General features: G+C 56.9%; 2 protein-coding genes across 3 annotated transcripts; one reads left to right on the top strand and one right to left on the bottom strand.

Annotated features, from left to right (window-relative positions):
• Positions 1-118: 118 nt before the first annotated feature.
• Positions 119-2,526, top strand: NODAL (nodal growth differentiation factor). The gene is made up of 3 exons (XM_059831546.1): positions 119-353; positions 1,486-2,276; positions 2,374-2,526. The coding sequence occupies exons 1-3, from the start codon at positions 119-121 to the stop codon at positions 2,524-2,526; spliced, it is 1,179 nt and encodes a 392-aa protein (XP_059687529.1).
• A 6,936-nt stretch (positions 2,527-9,462) lies between these two features.
• EIF4EBP1 (eukaryotic translation initiation factor 4E binding protein 1) lies at positions 9,463-17,026 on the bottom strand. Of its 2 annotated transcripts, none has more exons than XM_059831460.1 (3): positions 16,879-17,026; positions 11,262-11,432; positions 9,463-9,871 (listed from the first exon to the last, which is right to left on the bottom strand). In XM_059831460.1, the coding sequence occupies exons 1-3, from the start codon at positions 17,024-17,026 to the stop codon at positions 9,837-9,839; spliced, it is 354 nt and encodes a 117-aa protein (XP_059687443.1). In that variant the 3' UTR covers positions 9,463-9,836. The 2 variants fall into 2 exon arrangements, with proteins under 2 accessions (XP_059687443.1, XP_059687444.1); XM_059831461.1 differs by having other exon boundaries at positions 9,463-9,868.
• Between the last annotated feature and the right edge of the window lie 1,248 nt (positions 17,027-18,274).

Below are 18,274 nucleotides of genomic sequence, written 5' to 3'. Positions count from 1 at the left end.
AAGAGGGGAGGGCGGGCGGGAGGGGGCCGGGGCCGCGGGGAGGGGGCTGCCGGGGCCGCCCGGGGCGGCGCTCGGGGCCGCCGTACAAATAGGGCGGCTGCGGGCGGCCCCTGCAGCCATGCGGGCCCCGCTGCGCTCCGCGCTGGCGCTCTGCGCCCTCGCCCTGCTCCGCCTGGGCTGCGCACCCACCCGCGCACTGACCCACGCACCCGCCCGGGCACCGACTCACGCACCCACCCGCGCCGCGCCCCGCGCCCCGCCGCGCTGCCCCCCGCTGATGCTGCAGCTGCTCCGCGCCCCGCCCGCCCCGCTCCGCGCCTCCGCCGCCGCTGCCCTCAGCCTCTCCCCGCACGGTGAGTGGGGCCGCGGCCCCGGGCACCCCTGTCCTGGGCCCGGCACTGTCCCCGGGACCCGCACCATTCCCGAGCATCCCCGTCCTGGGACCGGCACTGTCCCCCGGACCCGCACCATTCCCGAGCATCCCCGTCCTGGGACCGGCACTGTCCCCGGGACCCGCACCATTCCCGAGCATCCCCGTCCTGGGACCGGCACTGTCCCCGGGACCCGCACCATTCCCGAGCATCCCCGTCCTGGGACCGGCACTGTCCCCCGGACCCGCACCATTCCCGAGCATCCCCGTCCTGGGACCGGCACTGTCCCCGGGACCCGCAGCATTCCCGAGCATCCCCGTCCTGGGACCGGCACTGTCCCCGGGACCCGCACCATTCCCGAGCATCCCCGTCCTGGGACCGGCACTGTCCCCGGGACCCGCACCATTCCCGAGCATCCCCGTCCTGGGACCGGCACTGTCCCCGGAACCCGCAGCATTCCCGAGCATCCCCGTCCTGGGACTGGTACTGTTCCCGGGACCCGCAGCATTCCCGAACATCCCCGTCCTGGGACAGGCACTGTCCCCGGGACCGGCACTGTCCCCCGGACCCGCACCATTCCCGAACATCCCCGTCCTGGGACCGGCACTGTCCCCCGGACCCGCACCATTCCCGAACATCCCCGTCCTGGGACCGGCACTGTCCCCGGGACCCGCACCATTCCCGAACATCCCTGTCCTGGGACCGGCACTGTCCCCCGGACCCGCACCATTCCCGAACATCCCTGTCCTGGGACCGGCACTGTCCCCCGGACCCGCACCATTCCCGAGCATCCCCGTCCTGGGACCGGCACTGTCCCCCGGACCCGCACCATTCCCGAGCATCCCCGTCCTGGGACCGGCACTGTCCCCGGGACCCGCACCATTCCCGAGCATCCCTGTCCTGGGACTCACACGGTCCCCGAGCATCCCTCTCCCCGGGACCGGCACTGTCCGGTGCTCTCGCTGCCTCTCGGGGCTCGGGGTGGGTGCAGCTGCTTTCCCCCGACCCTCGAGGTCCCGCGGCAGGGCCCGTGCCCCCCAGCACGCCGTCCCCTCCGGCTCTGGCACTCCCTGGCAAAGCCGGCGGTCCCCTCACCGTGCCCCTTGGGTTTCAGGCTCCCTGCAGAACGGCTCCCGCTGGGCGCTCTCCTTCGACATGTCCTCCCTCTCCAGCAGCCAGGAGGTGAGTTTGGCCGAGCTCCGCGTCCGCCTGCCCGGCCTCTCCCCATCCCGCAACGTCTCCCTGGACATCTACCACAGCCGGCGGCGGAGGTGCCAGGGCGGCGGGACCTGCACCCACCAGCTCTTCCTGGGCACCGTGGCTGGCAGCCCCTCTTCCACCCAGGCCTCCTGGAAAGTCTTTGAGGTCACCAGCCTGCTCCGGTCCTGGCTCCACCAAGCCGTGGCCCACGGGCACCGCAGTCCCACGGGAAGTGAGCAGTGGGAAGCGAGTGGGTCGGCCGTCCCAGCCACTGCCACGACGCACTTGCCCACCTCGAGCGATGCTGGCCACGGGGAGCCAGCCCTGCCCCAGGACGCGACGGACAGAGTCCTGCTGCTCATCTTCTCCAGGGACAAGTCTCCGGGAGACCACAGCCTCATCAGGACGGCGGAGACCTCCAAGCATGTCATGCGTGACAGTGGCTCCCAGGGCGTGGGGACCCGCCGGCACCGCAGGAACAGGAAGGAGAAGCAAAGGATCAAAGTGAGCGACGCTGCCGCTGCCGTCCCGGGGGAGGAAAGCAGGTCCTTGTGCAGGAGGGTGGACATGATGGTGGATTTCGAGCAGACTGGCTGGGGCAGCTGGATCGTCTACCCCAAAAAGTACAACGCCTACCGGTGCGAAGGGCACTGTCCGTCACCCGTGGATGAGACCTTCAAGCCCACCAACCATGCCTACATACAGGTAAGAGGGAGTTGCTGCTTCCGCTCCCCCCACGCACCCCTGCCCTGCCGGCCCGTGGCAGGGGGTGATGCTTTGCCCTTCCCGTGTCTCCCCACAGAGTTTGCTGCAGCTCTACAAGCCCACCCAGGTGCCCTGCCTCTCCTGCTCCCCGGTCAGGATGAGTCCCCTCTCCATGCTCTACTACGAGAAGGGCGAAATCGTCGTCCGCCACCACGAGGACATGATCATCGAGGAGTGCGGCTGCAACTGAGGCCAGCTCGTCCCCTGCTGGGAAGGGGCACATCTCTGCCCAGAAAGCGTCCCCGAGGACTTGCCGCCCAACCTATGACCAATGCGCAGACCGGGGCATCACTGAGCCCCTGCCACCTCTAAATCCTGCATGCCCGTGGGTTGGCGAAGCTCTGGCTGTGCCAAGGGAGGAGTGGGACGCCTGGGCGTTAGCAGTTCTGCAGCACTGCATGGCCACGGTGCATGGACGTACCCAGGCTCCGTGCGGGAAAGGCTATCGGACACCTCCCTGCGGCGCTGGTGGCAGCACCGGGGTGGTGGGTGCCCGACGGCTGTGTTTAGCCAGGCCAACGTGCGCCGGGGCAGCCGAGGGCTGGTGCTGCTCCGCAGAGGCAGGAGCCGGGGCGCAGGGCTGGAGCCGTGGCAGCATCACTCCCTGCCATGACACACCACCTACGGCGATGTTCCGTTTGCCCGTGACAGGTATCACTGGTAGCTACGGGCTCTCGGCGGGACACTGCGGCCCCGGCGTCTGCCCACGCTGAGCATCTGCACCATCAGGATTTTCAATCTCCCCCGGGGTTCTCTTAAGACTTCTATTATATTTCTATTAAAACTCTATCAGATTTCTATTACAATTAAGCCGAGTTACTGTGTTAGGCCAGTGGCCAGAGCCCCCGCCGGCAGCACCACGTGGGCAGCAGCAGGCAGGGGGGCACCTCAGCCTGCTCCTGCCCTGAGCCGCGGGGCTGAGCAGCGCCCCGGGAGGGACGGACCCAGGAGGAGCCGGCTGGCAGCAGGCAGGGAGGCAGTGACCTCCATCATATACACTCCTCACCCAGGACCACGCAGGGAGAGATGCAAAAGATGGGCCTGGGGCTCCTGCATCCCTTTCCAAAGCATCATCCGTTCCCCAGCAGCCAGAGGGTTTGCACAGGCAAGAGAGGTGCGCCCGGCAACACGGCAGCCCCGTGGTCGGCCTCGGTGGGTCTGAGCCCCCCCAGCCCTCCTACCTGCCCTGAACATCTTGGCTCACATGCTGCTTTCCTCTGTGAAACCATGGCTTTGCTCAAAGCTTTTCCACCACTCGCTGGATGGAGCGGTAGTGAAAGGCTCGTGGTTATATAATTAATCAATAAATTATATATTTTAAAAATGCCTGGTAGATTCTGCTGATTTCCATAGCCCATTTTTGCTGTTGAATGGTCCCTCAGGGTGCGAGTCCCCCCATCTCTCTGTGCATCTGCTGCACCCAGAGGCTCTCCCTGCCCCGGGACTGGGCTGCAGCCTGCTCCGAGCTCCATTACCGCCTGGTGTTGCCGGTTTTGCCATATGGCTTGCCGGCAAAACCGGCAACGCTGGGCAGTAACACCCAGAGCAGGCGGGCTGCTGCCGTAACTTGCTAGAGCAAGGGGGTCCCCTCAAACGGCGCGAAAGATGCTCGATGGCTCCGTGAACAGGGGCATTGGGGTGACATAATGAAGAAGGTGTTCCCACCCTGATGGAAGGTTGCTCGAGAGCAAGCAGGGAAGCACCTGCAGCCTTTCAGGAGAAGGGCTAAGGGGATTTTCCACCTTTATTTACCCCTTGGAGATAAGGGGAAGGGCCACGTTCTCTAACAGTGGTGATTTTAAGCCCTGCACAGCAGCTGGTGCAGGCAGCTCTCCTTTTGATCACCCACCCAAAGGGGTGATGGGGCTGGGAGCCGGAGCAGGAGAGCTCCAGCCCCAGGCGATGCCCAGGGTCTCGAGTGCCCCCGGGGATGACCATGCCCCGCTAGGTGCCAGCCCTGAGGGGACGCTCCTGGGGCAGCGAGGGTCAGGCCCCGGCTTTGGCCGTGGGTCTGGGCTCCCCCAGGCTCACAGCTGCCCCCTCCCACGGCCACGGACACAGCTCACACGTGGGGACCCACCGCTGGCCCCCGGCTACATGCGGCGGAGGGGACGGGTGGGCCCGCAGGCGCTGGCGGTGGGTGGCCCGGGTGGCTATGCGGGACAGGGGCCATCCCCATCCCTCCCCTCCTGGGACCATCCCCATCCCTCCCCTCCTGGGACCAGCAGCCCCGACTCCACATCCCAGCCCAGCCTGATTATCCCCAATCCACATCCCAGCCGGCGGATAAACAAAACGTGTCTGGTTCCCCCCAGCAGACCCTCCCCTGGGCCGCTTACATATTCCGACAGCGTTTCACACTGGGACCATCCCGTCATTAGAGGGTCATTTGCAGGAGCTGTCAAGGGATGGCAGGGAGGCGTGGGGCTAACCCCTGGCAGGAGGCAGACCTGCGCAGGAGTCCGGCCATCTGGGCTCTTGATGAAATAAAATGACTTTTTTTTTTGCCTCTTCCTCCCCAGGTTTGCTACTCCCCCTCAAAACCTGTTGTCAGGCCAGCAGTGAAGCCAGGAGGTTTCACTCTCCCACGCTCACCAGCTCCTCGCCCCCCCAGGGACCCCCCTCGCCCTCCCCAGCCCCCTGTGTCCACCCGCCTTGCTGGAAGCTGTATCTTTGCGATCTCTGCCCCTCCATCAAGCCTGTCTGAAATCGAGCAGCGGGTTCAAAAGTTGTCCTGGGGCAGGGGGAGGCAGGCAGCCCTTCCTGGGATGAGCAGGGTGGAAAAATAAAGGCTGAGATTCCAGGGCTGTAAGGAAAACATCAAAGTGCGGACGGCGACAATAAAGCTGCACCGCCGTGCTTAGAAAGGTATCTGCTGGCGAGCCCGGCTTTGCAAGGCTTGGGCCGTGAGCGGAGACCTGATCTCTGAGCAGGGAGCGCTCCGCTGCCCGGCCCTTCTCCTGCCCCAATACACATCAGCTGCCCAGACACACAGGACAATAAAGCGGGGGGACAGCTCCAGCCCCCAGCCCCTGCTTGCCACAGGGGTCCTGCCCGGTGCTCAGCACCTTTCCAGGGACCGGCGGGACCCTTCGGCATCCCCGGGCCAGATGCTGCTGGGGCAGGGATGCTGTACCAGTGAGTGGGACAGCGGGAAAGGGACACGGAGGCTTTTGCCCAACTCCTGCTGCATGGGCAGGGAGTGGTCCGGCTGGCACACGCGGCCAGACCCTGCTCTTGTCTTCCCACTCAGAGATGCTCTTGCGAGCCTTGCGCGGACAGAAGGGACTCGTTTTTGCACCAGGTTCTCAGTGGGAGCTTTGCTGCAGAGCAGAAAGCCTACAGCGAGTGCTGAGGCAGCGGAGCATCTCGTCGTCCTCCCAAATGTGTTGGGGAGCTGGCAGAGTCCCTGCTTTTGGAAGGACTGGCTTGGCTTTAGCATCCTTACACATTGGCACAGGAAGGACGGAGCCTTCCCGATACAGGGAAGGTTTTCTGGCAGGAAAAGTGCCCTGGCTGTAGTGGGAGTGCTGCCTACCAATGCTGCAAGACCTGGATGCAAGCAGCGACTGCTCGGGCAGCCGCAGCCCAGCTGGGATCAGGATGGGGACCTGCGGCCTCGCCTGCCTCCCAGCTTCCCTCCGCCGTGTGTGGGGCCAGACCCTGCAGCTCGCACACTCCCTCCCGAACACAAGAGCAGCATCCGCTGCACTGCGCTGTACACGCAGGGGCTGCCGGCGATGTCAGCGAGTCGCAGCCACCTCCCGCCTGTGTGCGAGCTGGTGCCCGCGCCTCGGGAGGAGCAGCACGCGGTCAGGGAGGGAAGATAGGCACGGTTTACTTTGGACGCATGAGGAAAGAGTGAGAGCAAACAGACCAAAGGGCTTATCAAAGGCCCAGGGTAATATTTGTACAAACGGTGGATTAAGGCACTAGCTGGGTCGGGCAAGTATTGTTTGTCCCGTGACCGGGACACGGAGCAGGACGCAGGCACGCTGGGCACACTGCTCTGCTCGAGACAAAAAGGGGCAGGGACAGAAAATGCAATGACAAAGCCAACACTTGTCCCTCGGACCTCCCCGGAGCATCCCAGCTGTGCGAGGCAGCCACCCACAGCTGCCTCCCCTCCCGCCGTGCGTGCAAGGGCAGCCACACAGCAGACGGAGCTCGCAAAAGCAGCTCCTCAGCCCGTTAGTGCGAGTGCCGGGCGAGGAACAAACCCTGGACAAGCAGGGATCTGCCCTGGAAACGCTGAGCTGCTCCTTACATGGCTTAGGCAAGCTTGGAGCACTAGAAACACGAATGCACGCGGGAGACGGGTCCAGAAACACCCAGCTGAAGGGTGCAGCACTGGCTGGGGGTGTAAGGGAGGGAGGTGGACTGCGAAGGACCGGAGCAGGGGATGCCGAGATCGTGCGGTCCCACACCAGGGAGAGAGGAGTTCAAGGCACGGGCTTGGGACGAGTTGCACCAGAGCAGATGCACACGATTGCCACGTCACTGCATCACGCGTTCACTGCTTTGGTAGCATCTCGCTCTGCCCCCAGCGACTGCGCTGGTGTGCCCGTGGCCCCAGGGCCCCGCAGCGGGAAGCCAGCAGGAGCCCTGACCCTCCCGGACCCCCTCTCGCACCTGGCCGGTGCTTCGCAGGGTGCTCTCCCTCTCTCCGAATTATCGGCTATGAATCGCTGTCAGAGGCACCTGGCGCTTTGATGCTGCCCCCAGATCTACATAAGCACGCAGATACTGATGCAAAGCTGTCGCAGGCATGTACAAAATACTTAACACTTAAACACTTGTTACCCTCTACTAAGGGGGTGGGAAGGAACAGAATTTAAAAGCATTGCTTGCAATAGGTGACATTGCTCCAAAAAAACCCATGCAGTCACTTTTGCACCAATATAAAACCCCAACACCACACAGCTCCCGTTCACATCTGGGCCACTGCAGGTCAGAAACTCACAGCAAAAAAAAGGCAGCAAGGCTGAAATCAGCTTGTTTCTCCCCAGAGAGCCATCTGGACGTGCAGCCCTTAGCTCGGGATGGCACCACGGCGGGGGGACTTCCGAGGGGGACCCAGGACAGCACTGCTGCCCAGGTCAGCCGGGGTCACCGGCACCACGTCCCCCACTGATTCTCCACCCGCGGGTAACGCAGCGGGACGCTGCCCGGTAAAAGGAGCGGGCGCAGAGCAAGTGCCAGATCTCATGGCTGTTTTGCAAACAGCAGCCCTCAGCCCCTGCCCGCCGCCAGCCCAGCGGCTGGGCACGTCCAAGCCACGCAGGCAGCCGCCTGCCAGGACGAGCACGCGGCAGGGCTGGGAAGCCACCAGAAAGCCCTACCGTTTTCAGTACTTTAAAGGTAGCTAAAGCAGGTGTTGTAGCTGTAGAAGAGTTATTTCAGGAGAGTAAGAGGGGTAAAACCCATCCCATGTATAGAGCTCCTTTTCCGATGAAACCTATTCGCCAAGGGTTACATCAATACAACTCTCTCAGTTGCAAAGCGATGCTCCAGCAATAATTACAAACATTTTGGTTAGGGCAGAACAGGAGAACAAGCTTCAGCGCTGACTGCATAAACTTAATCGTTGCAACCACCACCCAGCAAGTCTGTCCTGGGTTTTTTAGTCCACCCTGAAGTAACCCGCTTCGGACAAATTAACATTAACACGTTAAGTTTTCTTAAAACCAACTTTTCTGCTGCCTCCCCCAGAAAATGAAGGTGGAGGTTGCTGCGATGCGTGGTGACCAGAGAGCAGAAGGGCTCTGAGGACACGTGGATCTGAACTGCTGCACAATGCTGTCAGCAACACAACAATGTAATAGTGCCATTTCTATCTGAAAATATTAGTTTAGCAAGCCAGACAAGCCAGTGGCAGCTGCAGGTCACAGCATGTTCCAGCAGCGAGAGCAGCTCCTCTCCAAATGCACATCATAACAAAACCCAGCAACGGGTATGGAGTTGCAAGACTGATAAAGTGACACCTGAGGGCAATAAATTTGAATCTGTTCCCATTAAGGTTTCAGAGAAACACTTAAATCTTATCTTAAAAAAATGCAAGTTTATCTGGAGCAATTGCTTTGTCTCTGTTTCTTCTGTTACTCATTATTAAAGGCTCACATATCATAATGTCCCAGTTTAGCTTAATTAGCAGATATTTAAATGCTATCTACCAAGACTGATTTGAACAGACACTCATTGTCCTTTAGGACGTCTGAGGTTCAGGCCATGTCCTAATATGCATTCTCCTTTGAGGTGCCTCAGCCACCAACACCGCAAGATACCACCACCATCCGCAGCATCTCCAAAGCAGTAACACGGCAGCGTGTTAGAGACTGCTCTGTAATACACATTTGTTAAATAGCACTGAGACTAGAAGCGCAGCTACTTTCTCTGGGGGCCCAAGGTGAACACTCCCACAGTAAAATTACTTTCTCATATGAAAACTTCCCTCTCAAAACCAGACAGATTTATTTCTAACCTCCCAGGTAAACCCTCTCCTTTCCAGAGGTCAACGTGAAGTCTTAATCCCTGCCCACCAAGCTACAAAAAGGAGAAAGAAGTGTAAACAGCATGACTGTTTCAGCATGGATCAAAAAAACAGCAGAAAACATAGTTAAGCACTCACTTGCATGCTGGAAGAGATCCGCTATTTTGGGAAGCTGGAGGCTCAGGTCTCTCCCTGGCAGGAGAAGGCAGCTCAGAGTCAAGGACCTCTGCAGTGCACAGCTACAGGTGGCTCCTCTTGAACTAATTTCAGCTGCTTCCACCTGTAGCCTGAGCCAGCCCTGCCCCTCATGGGGAGGGTAAGAAAAGGAGCTCACAGACACCTGCACCATGACCTTGCAAAAGAACCTTCTGGAAACACAGGGGACAGCTTTTGCTAACTATTTCTGGAAGCAGCCTCAGAGCACACCGAAACTTCCTGCAGTGAGCAGGTGTTGCATGTGGGACATACACAGATGTTTTGCCAAGAGGGCTTAAGGCACCTCAGCCTTTGTCTTTTCAGGGAAACCCAAAAGCACAGTGTTCATCTCGGCTATACTCAGCACCACCCAATCGATTTTTCCGCAACAAGCTGGTAGTTTCTTGCTGGAATGAATAAAGGACAGAAGCCATATTTATTGCATTAATCTCCATATCAGGAGACTCAAAATGATTTTTATTTCTCCCTTATATTGCATTTCTGTAACTTTTACAGTATTAAAATGATTAACAAAAGCATAAAACTGGAAACAAAAACAATCATTGAGAGTGTCTCCTCCGGCACTCCAAGGCCCATCATCAGCAGGGGCTGCGCTTGCGTGTTCACACCCCCACGGAGAGGCTGAGACTCAGTCCTTGTAACAGGACACGCTCTGTTCTCGGAAGGGAATAGACTGCCTTGCCCAGGAAGCAGGAAGGCACTCAAGGCATGGGCTACTTTGAAGCCTGGCTGGTGGGAATCCTCAAGACAAGGTCCTGGTTCTTCACTGGATACGCACTCTCAGGGCACATGCTTTAGATGTCCATGTCAAACTGCTCTTCCTCACCTGCTGAGAGGGACAAAACACAAATGAGTCCTCAAAGTTCCACATTAAATACTAAGCATTTCACTGAAGAAACAACCATCAGCTGTTCTTCAGAAATGTGGCAGTTCAGACTTAAAATCTGCATTCAGGCATCAAGTTTGATATGAAAAGTCATCTTGTACAAGCAAAATGTAAGCTCTGTCCATAGAGGGGGTCTTACCTGCAGACAGACAAGAGCAGAAGTAGAGGTGCCCTTTAAATAATTTATTTCTACCCCTGGATTTCCTTGTAAAAAGGAATTTAAAAGCATAACGTTGATGACAATCACTGGTATAACTTCTGTTACCAAAGACAAATGCATATTTCACAACTTGTTATCTGTACAGCTGTTTCCACAGCTCACGCGATTTGACAGGATGCCAACGTGAGCAGCAATGATCTATTCCTGAGGACAGAGCTGCTTTGGAAGAGTCACAACCAAGCTGGCACCCGGCATGCAGGCTGCATTTCAGTTTGCCAGAGAATCCAGTGAGCCACTAAAGGTCACAACAGTGAGCAATAAAAAACATTAAGCAATACTGACTCTGGAAAGATTTTGCTTAGAGTGAGCATGGAAGCCAACTAATAAGCATTCAGATCTTTATTTTTAGAGAGAAGATAAATAATCATACTTGGTAGTTTCAGGTTGCTCCAAGAAGTAATCTCACATAGCTTTAGAAAACCTGTTCAAGGGCAATACTTGCTTATTTGGCTACTACAGTGCCTTCAGTTAAGTGCTGATGTGCACAAAGTGGCCAGTGACCTGTTCTCCTGTGGACTAACCTCTACCTTGGTATCTTGCACACACCCACAAGCTTCTGCTGAATCCACTAAAGACACCAATGGATACTGGATAATTGATAGAGACAAATCAGGTATTACATCCCAGCTACATAAACTGAGCTCATTTGTACACCAGAAGCCTCGGTGTCAAAAAAAGGCAGAAGGAATTTACAACTCAGGCTGATATTAAAAACCCCAAGCAAATCCTACTCTGAATTGTAATCTGATCTTTTTCAAAAATGCAAAGCAGCTGCAAAATGGTTCAGGATATCAGGTGCAGCTGTTGCTGCCTCTTTCTCTCACCACAGGACTATTAATGCAACAGCAGTTTCCCAAATACTAATTAATTGAGAATTAAGTGATTATAACAAATCACATTGAACTAGTTGAAAAAAGTCACATTACTGGTGACCACAGCAGAACCTAATAACCATGAGAATCCAATTCCCTCATAACATCAAGCACACTCCGATTTTGTAAGAAGATATCAGAGTATTGACCATAGCTTATAGGGACCTCCTGGCTCCAGCCCACATGTAAACTTCTGTATTTCTAGGAACCAGCACTGCACTTGGTTTTTGTGTGCACTCACCTGCGCTCACTTTCTCATCACAGTTTTGGACATGGTTATTCTCAATCTTCAACTCCTCCACATTTGGGCTTGTAACACCTGGAATGTCCGGAAGGTCAGAAGGTGGTGTTTTGGCAATCGGAGAATTGCGGCACTCCATCAAAAACTTACGATCATAAATAATCCTGGTACCTGGGAGGAGACAAGAACACTGTCAGTTTTTAGCATTTTGATGCCTGAGTACAGCTGGGCCATCTTCACAGCTAGGTGTGTAAAGCAACAGCAGGAGCAATTTTTAAAGTGATACCTATTATTTAGAACTTACTCTTTTCATTTTCACCACTTTACAAGAAAGCCAGATACCATTAACACTATATTTGCCCCCCCCCAAAAAAAAGGTGTGAAGCATCCGGTACCCAAGCAATAGCTAATGCTACCAGTCTGCTGCATGGAGAGAACGCAAGACTCCAAAACCCAGACCGACACTGCATGCAATAGATCCAGCCCCTTCTACCTAACTCAAGGTCACAACAACACCCAAAGGAAACAGAGTAAACAGAATTTAATTTCCACACATAAACATAACAGGCTTTTCTAAGTTGTCCGGGGCTGAGAACTGTAGACACAAGTGCACACATCAGGTAACAGGCCACGGCAGCACCTCCTGATGTCACTCTGAACGCTGCCCAGCAGGAATTCCCGGACAGGCCTCTGCGCACCAGGAGCTGGCTGTCCAGCACGGTTACGTACACCTTTCAAAAGGCTGGAATACAGAGTTGTTAATGCCCATCTGTTTTGATGATTAACCAGACCACATCCTACTCTCCCTGCCCTACGTGGAACAAACCTGCGCCAGCACATTACTGCAAGCCTCTGCGGGAGCAGCAGAGCTCAGCTCCAGGCACGGATTTCTAGGAATACCACTGAACTGAACAGCCCGTTCCTTATAAAGGAATTGCATTGGAAAAAGTTCAAAAGCCACACCACAGAAAAGGGATCCCTCCAGGCAGACCACAGCCTTAACCCAGAAAGTACTGAAAAATCAGGGTTTTTTTTTTTCTTTCCCCAAGAGGAGGCCTGCAAACCTCTTCTCTGGATCAGGCCCTTACTGCTCTGCTCCTGTTCCAGCAAGAGGGAAAGGCAATTCTCCTCATGTACTCCCTGAAAAGCGTTAACTAAAAAGTACACATGTACAGGGAAACAAGTTCCCATTAACATCTGTCCTGGAACATTAAACTCACTTTATTTCAAAGCATGCCTACAAAATAATGTAGCTGGATATCATGTTTCAAGAAAGTTCTGCTAATGAGTTTCCAAAACACTGGAAACCTTTTCACTAGAAGATCTTGAATTTGAGTTGTTTCACTAGATCCAAGGGGAAATCTAACCCAATTCAGAACTGTGCTCTAGTAGTTAGCTGGATTTGAGAAGGCAGGCAACTACTCTGCAAGTGAAGTGTTAAATTCCTGGGAGGTTCACAGAGGCAAGGACGGGGCTTCCTAGAACTGCAGCTCATGTACCGAGTATTAGGAGCACAGTTCAGGCGGACAAGAGCTTCCACGCCTGGTTCACGTTCCTCTGACAGTCACATGCCCAGAGCTTACGAAAGTGGACACCCTGCAGACAGCCAGAGCAGGACACCCAGCCGCGGCTGTCAACAGGCACAGCCCGAGGCCATAAATGGGCTTCTTCCAACACGTAAAGCCGAGTCAATAGCAGCTCTCCTGTTGTAAGGGAGGTTAGTAGTGACTACACCCCATGGGAGCTGCTCCGCTCCCTGAAAGCCCTGGTTATACCGTGGCTTCAACACCCGAGTGCCTCGCTGTCCAACGTGGAAAGTCTGGATGAGAATTTGGCTCACTTTGAGTATTTTTCATCAGGATGAAACATTAGGTCTGAAGAAGCATCCAGCACAACACCTCATTCCTCTCCTGCTCCCTGATGGAGCACAGGGAGCATGAGCTGCACGGCTCGAAGGGCCACCCCATCCCTGCTGAAAGAGCTAACACCCCTGCGGCTGAGCGGGCAGCACTGGGGGCAGCTCCCTCTGCGACAGGCACTGAGAGCACCAGATCGCCACCCACCCCGCACGGCTCACGGCAAGCGCCACAAGCACCGCAGCTCGCCATGCATCTCCGCTCACGATGGACCCAGCTGGTGGGGCTCCGCAGATACTACTGCACGTGGCCTTTACTTAAAGACAACATGTGCGTGTGCTCTCAGCAAGCGGGAGAGGAGCCAGGACAGGCACAAAGGGAATACTGAGAACAGACTACACTTAAAGGTCACGTATCACCTCTTACACGCTCCTCCGTGCTCCTTCATGCTGGTTTTTTTTCAACCTCTGCTGACTGCTGTAAGAAAAACACAGCTACTGCCTGTGCTGGCAGAGGACAGGGAATTTCTTCCCTTCCAGAGGGGATCACAGAGCCCAGAGAGATCTGTGAAGGTGGCTGAAAAAAGGAAATCAAGTCCTTTCCTCCAATTGCTGGCACCAAACCAGGGCCTAGAAACCACAGCGAAACTCTGCTCGCTCACATCAGTCCTGCAGTGGGCTGTGCCGCTCCCCTGCTACCGGGATTAGAAGGAGGATGCTTCAGAGCATCCCAACACATGACTGTCTGCCCTCCTTGGATGGGCCCCTTTTATCCTAACTGCATTTTAGGATGTCACTTCAACACTTCTGGAGACTCAAAAGCAACCTGCACCAAGGACTTCATCTCAGTGTTGTGCACACTAAAAAAAATCTTACAAAGAAAAGATTGTGTTTTCAACCACAAGCGGCAAAGCCAGACCAGAGTAAAGGTGTTAATGAAAAAGCTGATCTACAAGTCCCCGACGACTGGAAAAGCAAGTGTTCCCCTACTCTTTCCAAGTCAATAAACTTGGCTGTTAGATGCACGTAACTCAGCGTACCGTAGTTGTTGGAGTACCACCTTTTGAAAAGCCTTCAGTCACCCAGCACTGCTGCTGTGGGTTTCTAGCTCTGGCACAGAGCCCTTTTTCCATCACTCACATCCCCAGCACTGCCTACAGCCAAAGGGATGACTTCAGAGATTACAGTCCTCAATTCTTCTCCAAAATTAGTCAGAGGTTTTGCACGACAAACTTGATTTGCTTCTTTCTTCTGATTCTTCAGATTTAACCTATTGTTTTGCAGAGAATCTCAAACTTTCTTCAGTGGGCTCCACACGTTGAACATTTTCAACAAGAGGACCTAGGACAAGTGCTTCCGAAACCACAAGATTATTTTTACAACAGTTAGGGCTTACATGCAAAGGAGTAATGCAAAGCATTCTGCCTGAATCAGTGGCTACACAGGTTAGCAGAAAACAGATGAAGAGAGCACAGCCCAGGAAGCAGAGAGGCTCTCCACATCCAAGCTGGCCTGGCCCCACAATCTTTACAGTGACACTTTAGTGCATTAATCTGGGGAGTTTGCTGTGAAATGTATTGATGACGTTTTCATGAGAGCTCTTCCAGACTGTACAAGACAAGGAATTCTTTGCAATAGTGACCACAAAGGCAGACCAACAACCCAATGCTAACAGCCTCCCCAAGTCCTTCAGGAGTTTTAAGCGTTCCTCCTTTTAGCACCCGAATCCAACACCTGAAGGCAAACAGCCAGTGCCCGCAGCTGGGCCTCGGCAGCACGAGCTGTCCTCAAACAGGCTGGGGACAGACTGAAGCACCACGCAGTCACAAAAGCACTGTGGATTTTGCCAGGTGCGCACACCCTAACAATAAACACCATTTGCGTTTCTCCTCCATGCTCTAGACATTCATTAACTCTCCAACAGAGACAAACATGATAATCCTGGAAGGCTCATTACGCTGCACAGCTCTGGTAATTGTTCATTTCTATTCTGTTACTCAGAGCACGTGAATATAGCTGAGGAAGTCATTTTCATTCTCCTATCTTCCATGGCATAATTACTGCAAGTGCTATTTAAGTACTTCAGTTATTTGCTGCTTTCAGAGAAGAGAGAACATATGGCAAAAATAACACAAGAACTTCAGTTCCCCACCACAGCTTTTCGGCACAAACACAAAAAAAACAAGTGAGTCAGCAATGCTGACTTCCCCCTTCTCTGTGAATTTTAACCCCTGGAATATTGTGTTGTAAAGAGACCGGTAGGTCTGAGTGACGAACAAAACATCATCTGCCACCTCCCATTTAGTTTGTTCTTTTGGCTGAACTTCAAGTGCAGTTTCATCATTCCTGCTGCTCACATTGATCTTTTATGTAGTAGTATGGGGGAAAAATTCTTAAAGGTACGGAAAAAATTATCTCAAACTATCTATCGGGGGAGCACAGGCAGCTGCCATAGCTGGAAACACACACAACTGATCTGGTGCCCGGTGTCATCATCTGGAGCAACAGCCACTTGTCTCGAAAGCCAAACTCCTCAAAATAAACAGACACTCAGGCAAGCAGTGTGGACACAAAACTTCTTAGATGGACGAGCCCTTTTGGGAGCTTTGCACCTTACGACCCTGCTGTAGTATGCAGAGACAGAAGACACCTTCGGTGTAGCTAAGATAAATGCTAAGCTTACAGGCTGCGTACCTGCAGCCCCCCTTGGCTGCCTCCACTCCGAGCAGGCAGTGAGTACAGCTAACTCCCACAGTTTATTCTGATTATTCGAGTATCAAATCCCTAAAGGCTACCACTCCTGGCAGTCTCACACAGCACAGCTGTCGGGGCTGGACAACAAGACTTGCAGCAAAGAAAGAGGGAACCAACCCACTGTCCTTTTGTGGTAGAGGAGCACTGCACTTTCAGAAGAAGTTAGAGCACTCGGGAGAAGAAAATAATCCCATAAGGCCCCAGGGTTTACTTACTGCCAGAGGAAACAGCAAATATTAGAGATTAGAATTAATAAGTAACCCAAATTGGAGGATAGGTTTGCTCCCTGCAAGGCTACCCAGGAGCACAAACAGCAGCCTTGTTTTTCAGAGCAGGCACCGAGGTGCATGCTGTTTCACCGCACCGGCTCCAGCGCACTCTTGGGAAGGTGGAAGCCCCCCAGCTCCCCTGTACCTCACAGCACAGCACTGCCCAGGCTCCCAGGGAAAGGCCTGGCCCTGCTAAGGCAGACCCCGACCCGGGGGGACCCGCCCCAGCCAGCACGCGGGGCTCCCAGGCCACCCCTGCAAGACAGGAGCCCCCCAGCGCCAAGGCAGCCCTGGAGCGAGAACGCCCAGGCAGCTGCTGCTGCCGCCCAAAGGGGGGCCCTCCCCACACACCATCCGCCGAACAAGAGCCCCCCCCCAGCCAAAGCGGGAGCCACCCCCCCACATCCCCATCCGAGTAAGAGATCCCCAGGCCCCACACAGCCCCCGGGCAAAGCAAGGGCTCCGCCCCCCCCCCCTTCTCCGCGCGTCCCCTCGGTCGAAGCGAGAACTCCCCCGGCCCAGGAACAGGAGACCCCCCGCTCCCCACACGCCGCCGTGTCAACACGAGGGCCTCTCCCCGTAACCCACGCCGGGATAAGAGCCCCCCCGCCCCCAGCAAGGGCCTGTCCGGTTCCCACCGCAAAACCGGGACCGCCCCCCGCACCCGGGGGGCTCCCGCTAGAGCACCCCCCCGCAGGGGGAGGCCTGGCCCAGGCCCCGGCCCGGGCCCGCCGCTCACCGCCCGGCGTGGTCCCGAAGACGGTGCCCCCCGGCGTGGTGCTGTAGTCGCCGGGCGGCAGCGGGGCGCCGTCGGGCAGGGCGAGGCGCTTGCCGGGGCCCGGGATGTCGCGACTCGGCGTCTGCCCCTGGCAGCAGCGGCCCGACATGGCACCGGGACCGGGGCCGGGGCGGCTACGGCTGCCGCCCTGCCCGCCCTGCCCGCCGCTTCCGACCCAGGACACGCCCCTTCCGCCGCGGGGCGCGACGGGAACTGGAGTGAAGGGCGGGGCAGGGGGCGGGGACGAGGGCGGGGTTTAGCCGTGTAGGGGCGGGGTCTAGCCGGAGGCGGGGCAGGGGCGGGGCGCGCCCGGGCGCCCGGCGGGTCCCTGTGCCCCCCGGTCCCCCCATTCGGGGGCGCCCAGCGCCTGTGCCCCCCGCTCCCGGGGGGGCGCGTTGCCCCCTGCCCCCCCCGCCCCGTGCCGTGCACCCAGCGCCCTCCATTGTCCCCACGGCGTCCTCAGACGGCTGCTGCCAGCGCTGCCCCCCGCCTCCTTCCGACGGGGGTCCCAGCCCCCTGCCCCCCCGGGGGGTGCCCCCCCCGCTTAGTGACCCCCGCCCGCCCCACGCGGGGCGTGCAGCCGGGGTGGCCGCTGTGGGAGGTCCCGGGTGGTCCCGGTGTGAACGCTGCGGGGACAGATGTCAGCCCGCCGGGGTGGCAGACCCCCATCCCAAATGGCTCTGCCACCTCCGGGGGGGGCAGGGAGCAAACGCGGGAGGGGCCGGGGGGGCCACACAGCGTCTGCACACGTGTCCGGCACCCCCCACGCCGTGCCCCGCGTGGGGCCCGGGACGCACCCTGAGCGGGACTGCTCCCGCCGGGGCTGCCCGCGCCTGGGGCAGTGAAAAAAATAGGTTTTTTCTTAAAACTTTATTAAATAACACATGTGAAGAGAAGCTGAAGCGCAGAGGGAGGGCAGCAGGGTGGGCTGGACTCGCTGTGCCGGAGCCCCAGGCTGGGCGGCGCGGAGAGCTGGGGTACCCGGGCACGGAGCCCTGGCACAAAGCCTCTCCGAGCATCCTGGGGCAGGGCAGAGCCCGCTCCCGCCCGCAGGACCACCCTGCTCACAAGTGTGATGAGTGCTGGCAGCTCAGCCCTGCCTGCCGGCCAGCCGGAGAAGGGCTCCCTGAGCTCGTCAGAGGGGCAGCACGGCCGGGAAGGGGGACAGACCCCCACCAGTGCCCCCGCCACCCCAGCCCGGTGCTTCGCACACGAGGCAGACGATGCCGACCCCGCACCGCTTATAAGCGGAGGGCCTGACCCTGCCTCTGCTCCTTCTTCTCCTACGCTGGAAAAAGCCCTTCAGCTCTTCCCTGCTCCCCCAGCAGCGACCGCAGGGCTCTGCTGACCCGCACAG

This window comes from Gavia stellata, chromosome 31 (genome assembly GCF_030936135.1).
Source record: "Gavia stellata isolate bGavSte3 chromosome 31, bGavSte3.hap2, whole genome shotgun sequence".
Classification (NCBI taxonomy): Eukaryota; Metazoa; Chordata; class Aves; order Gaviiformes; family Gaviidae; genus Gavia; species Gavia stellata.
The sequence above is the reverse complement of the archived record's forward strand: the minus strand, read 5'-3'. Positions and strand labels throughout refer to the sequence as shown.

Excerpts from the sequence above, each read along its gene's own strand:
- NODAL (XM_059831546.1), top strand. The coding sequence starts at position 119 with ATGCGGGCCCCGCTGCGCTCCGCGCTGGCGCTCTGCGCCCTCGCCCTG. Across the intron at positions 354-1,485 it reads CCTCAGCCTCTCCCCGCACG|GCTCCCTGCAGAACGGCTCC; the intron begins GTGAGTGGGGCC and ends CTTGGGTTTCAG. Across the intron at positions 2,277-2,373 it reads CCAACCATGCCTACATACAG|AGTTTGCTGCAGCTCTACAA; the intron begins GTAAGAGGGAGT and ends GTCTCCCCACAG.
- EIF4EBP1 (XM_059831460.1), bottom strand. The coding sequence starts at position 17,026 with ATGTCGGGCCGCTGCTGCCAGGGGCAGACGCCGAGTCGCGACATCCCG. Across the intron at positions 11,433-16,878 it reads CTTCGGGACCACGCCGGGCG|GTACCAGGATTATTTATGAT; the intron begins GTGAGCGGCGGG and ends GTCTCCTCCCAG. Across the intron at positions 9,872-11,261 it reads TGATGAGAAAGTGAGCGCAG|CAGGTGAGGAAGAGCAGTTT; the intron begins GTGAGTGCACAC and ends TGTCCCTCTCAG.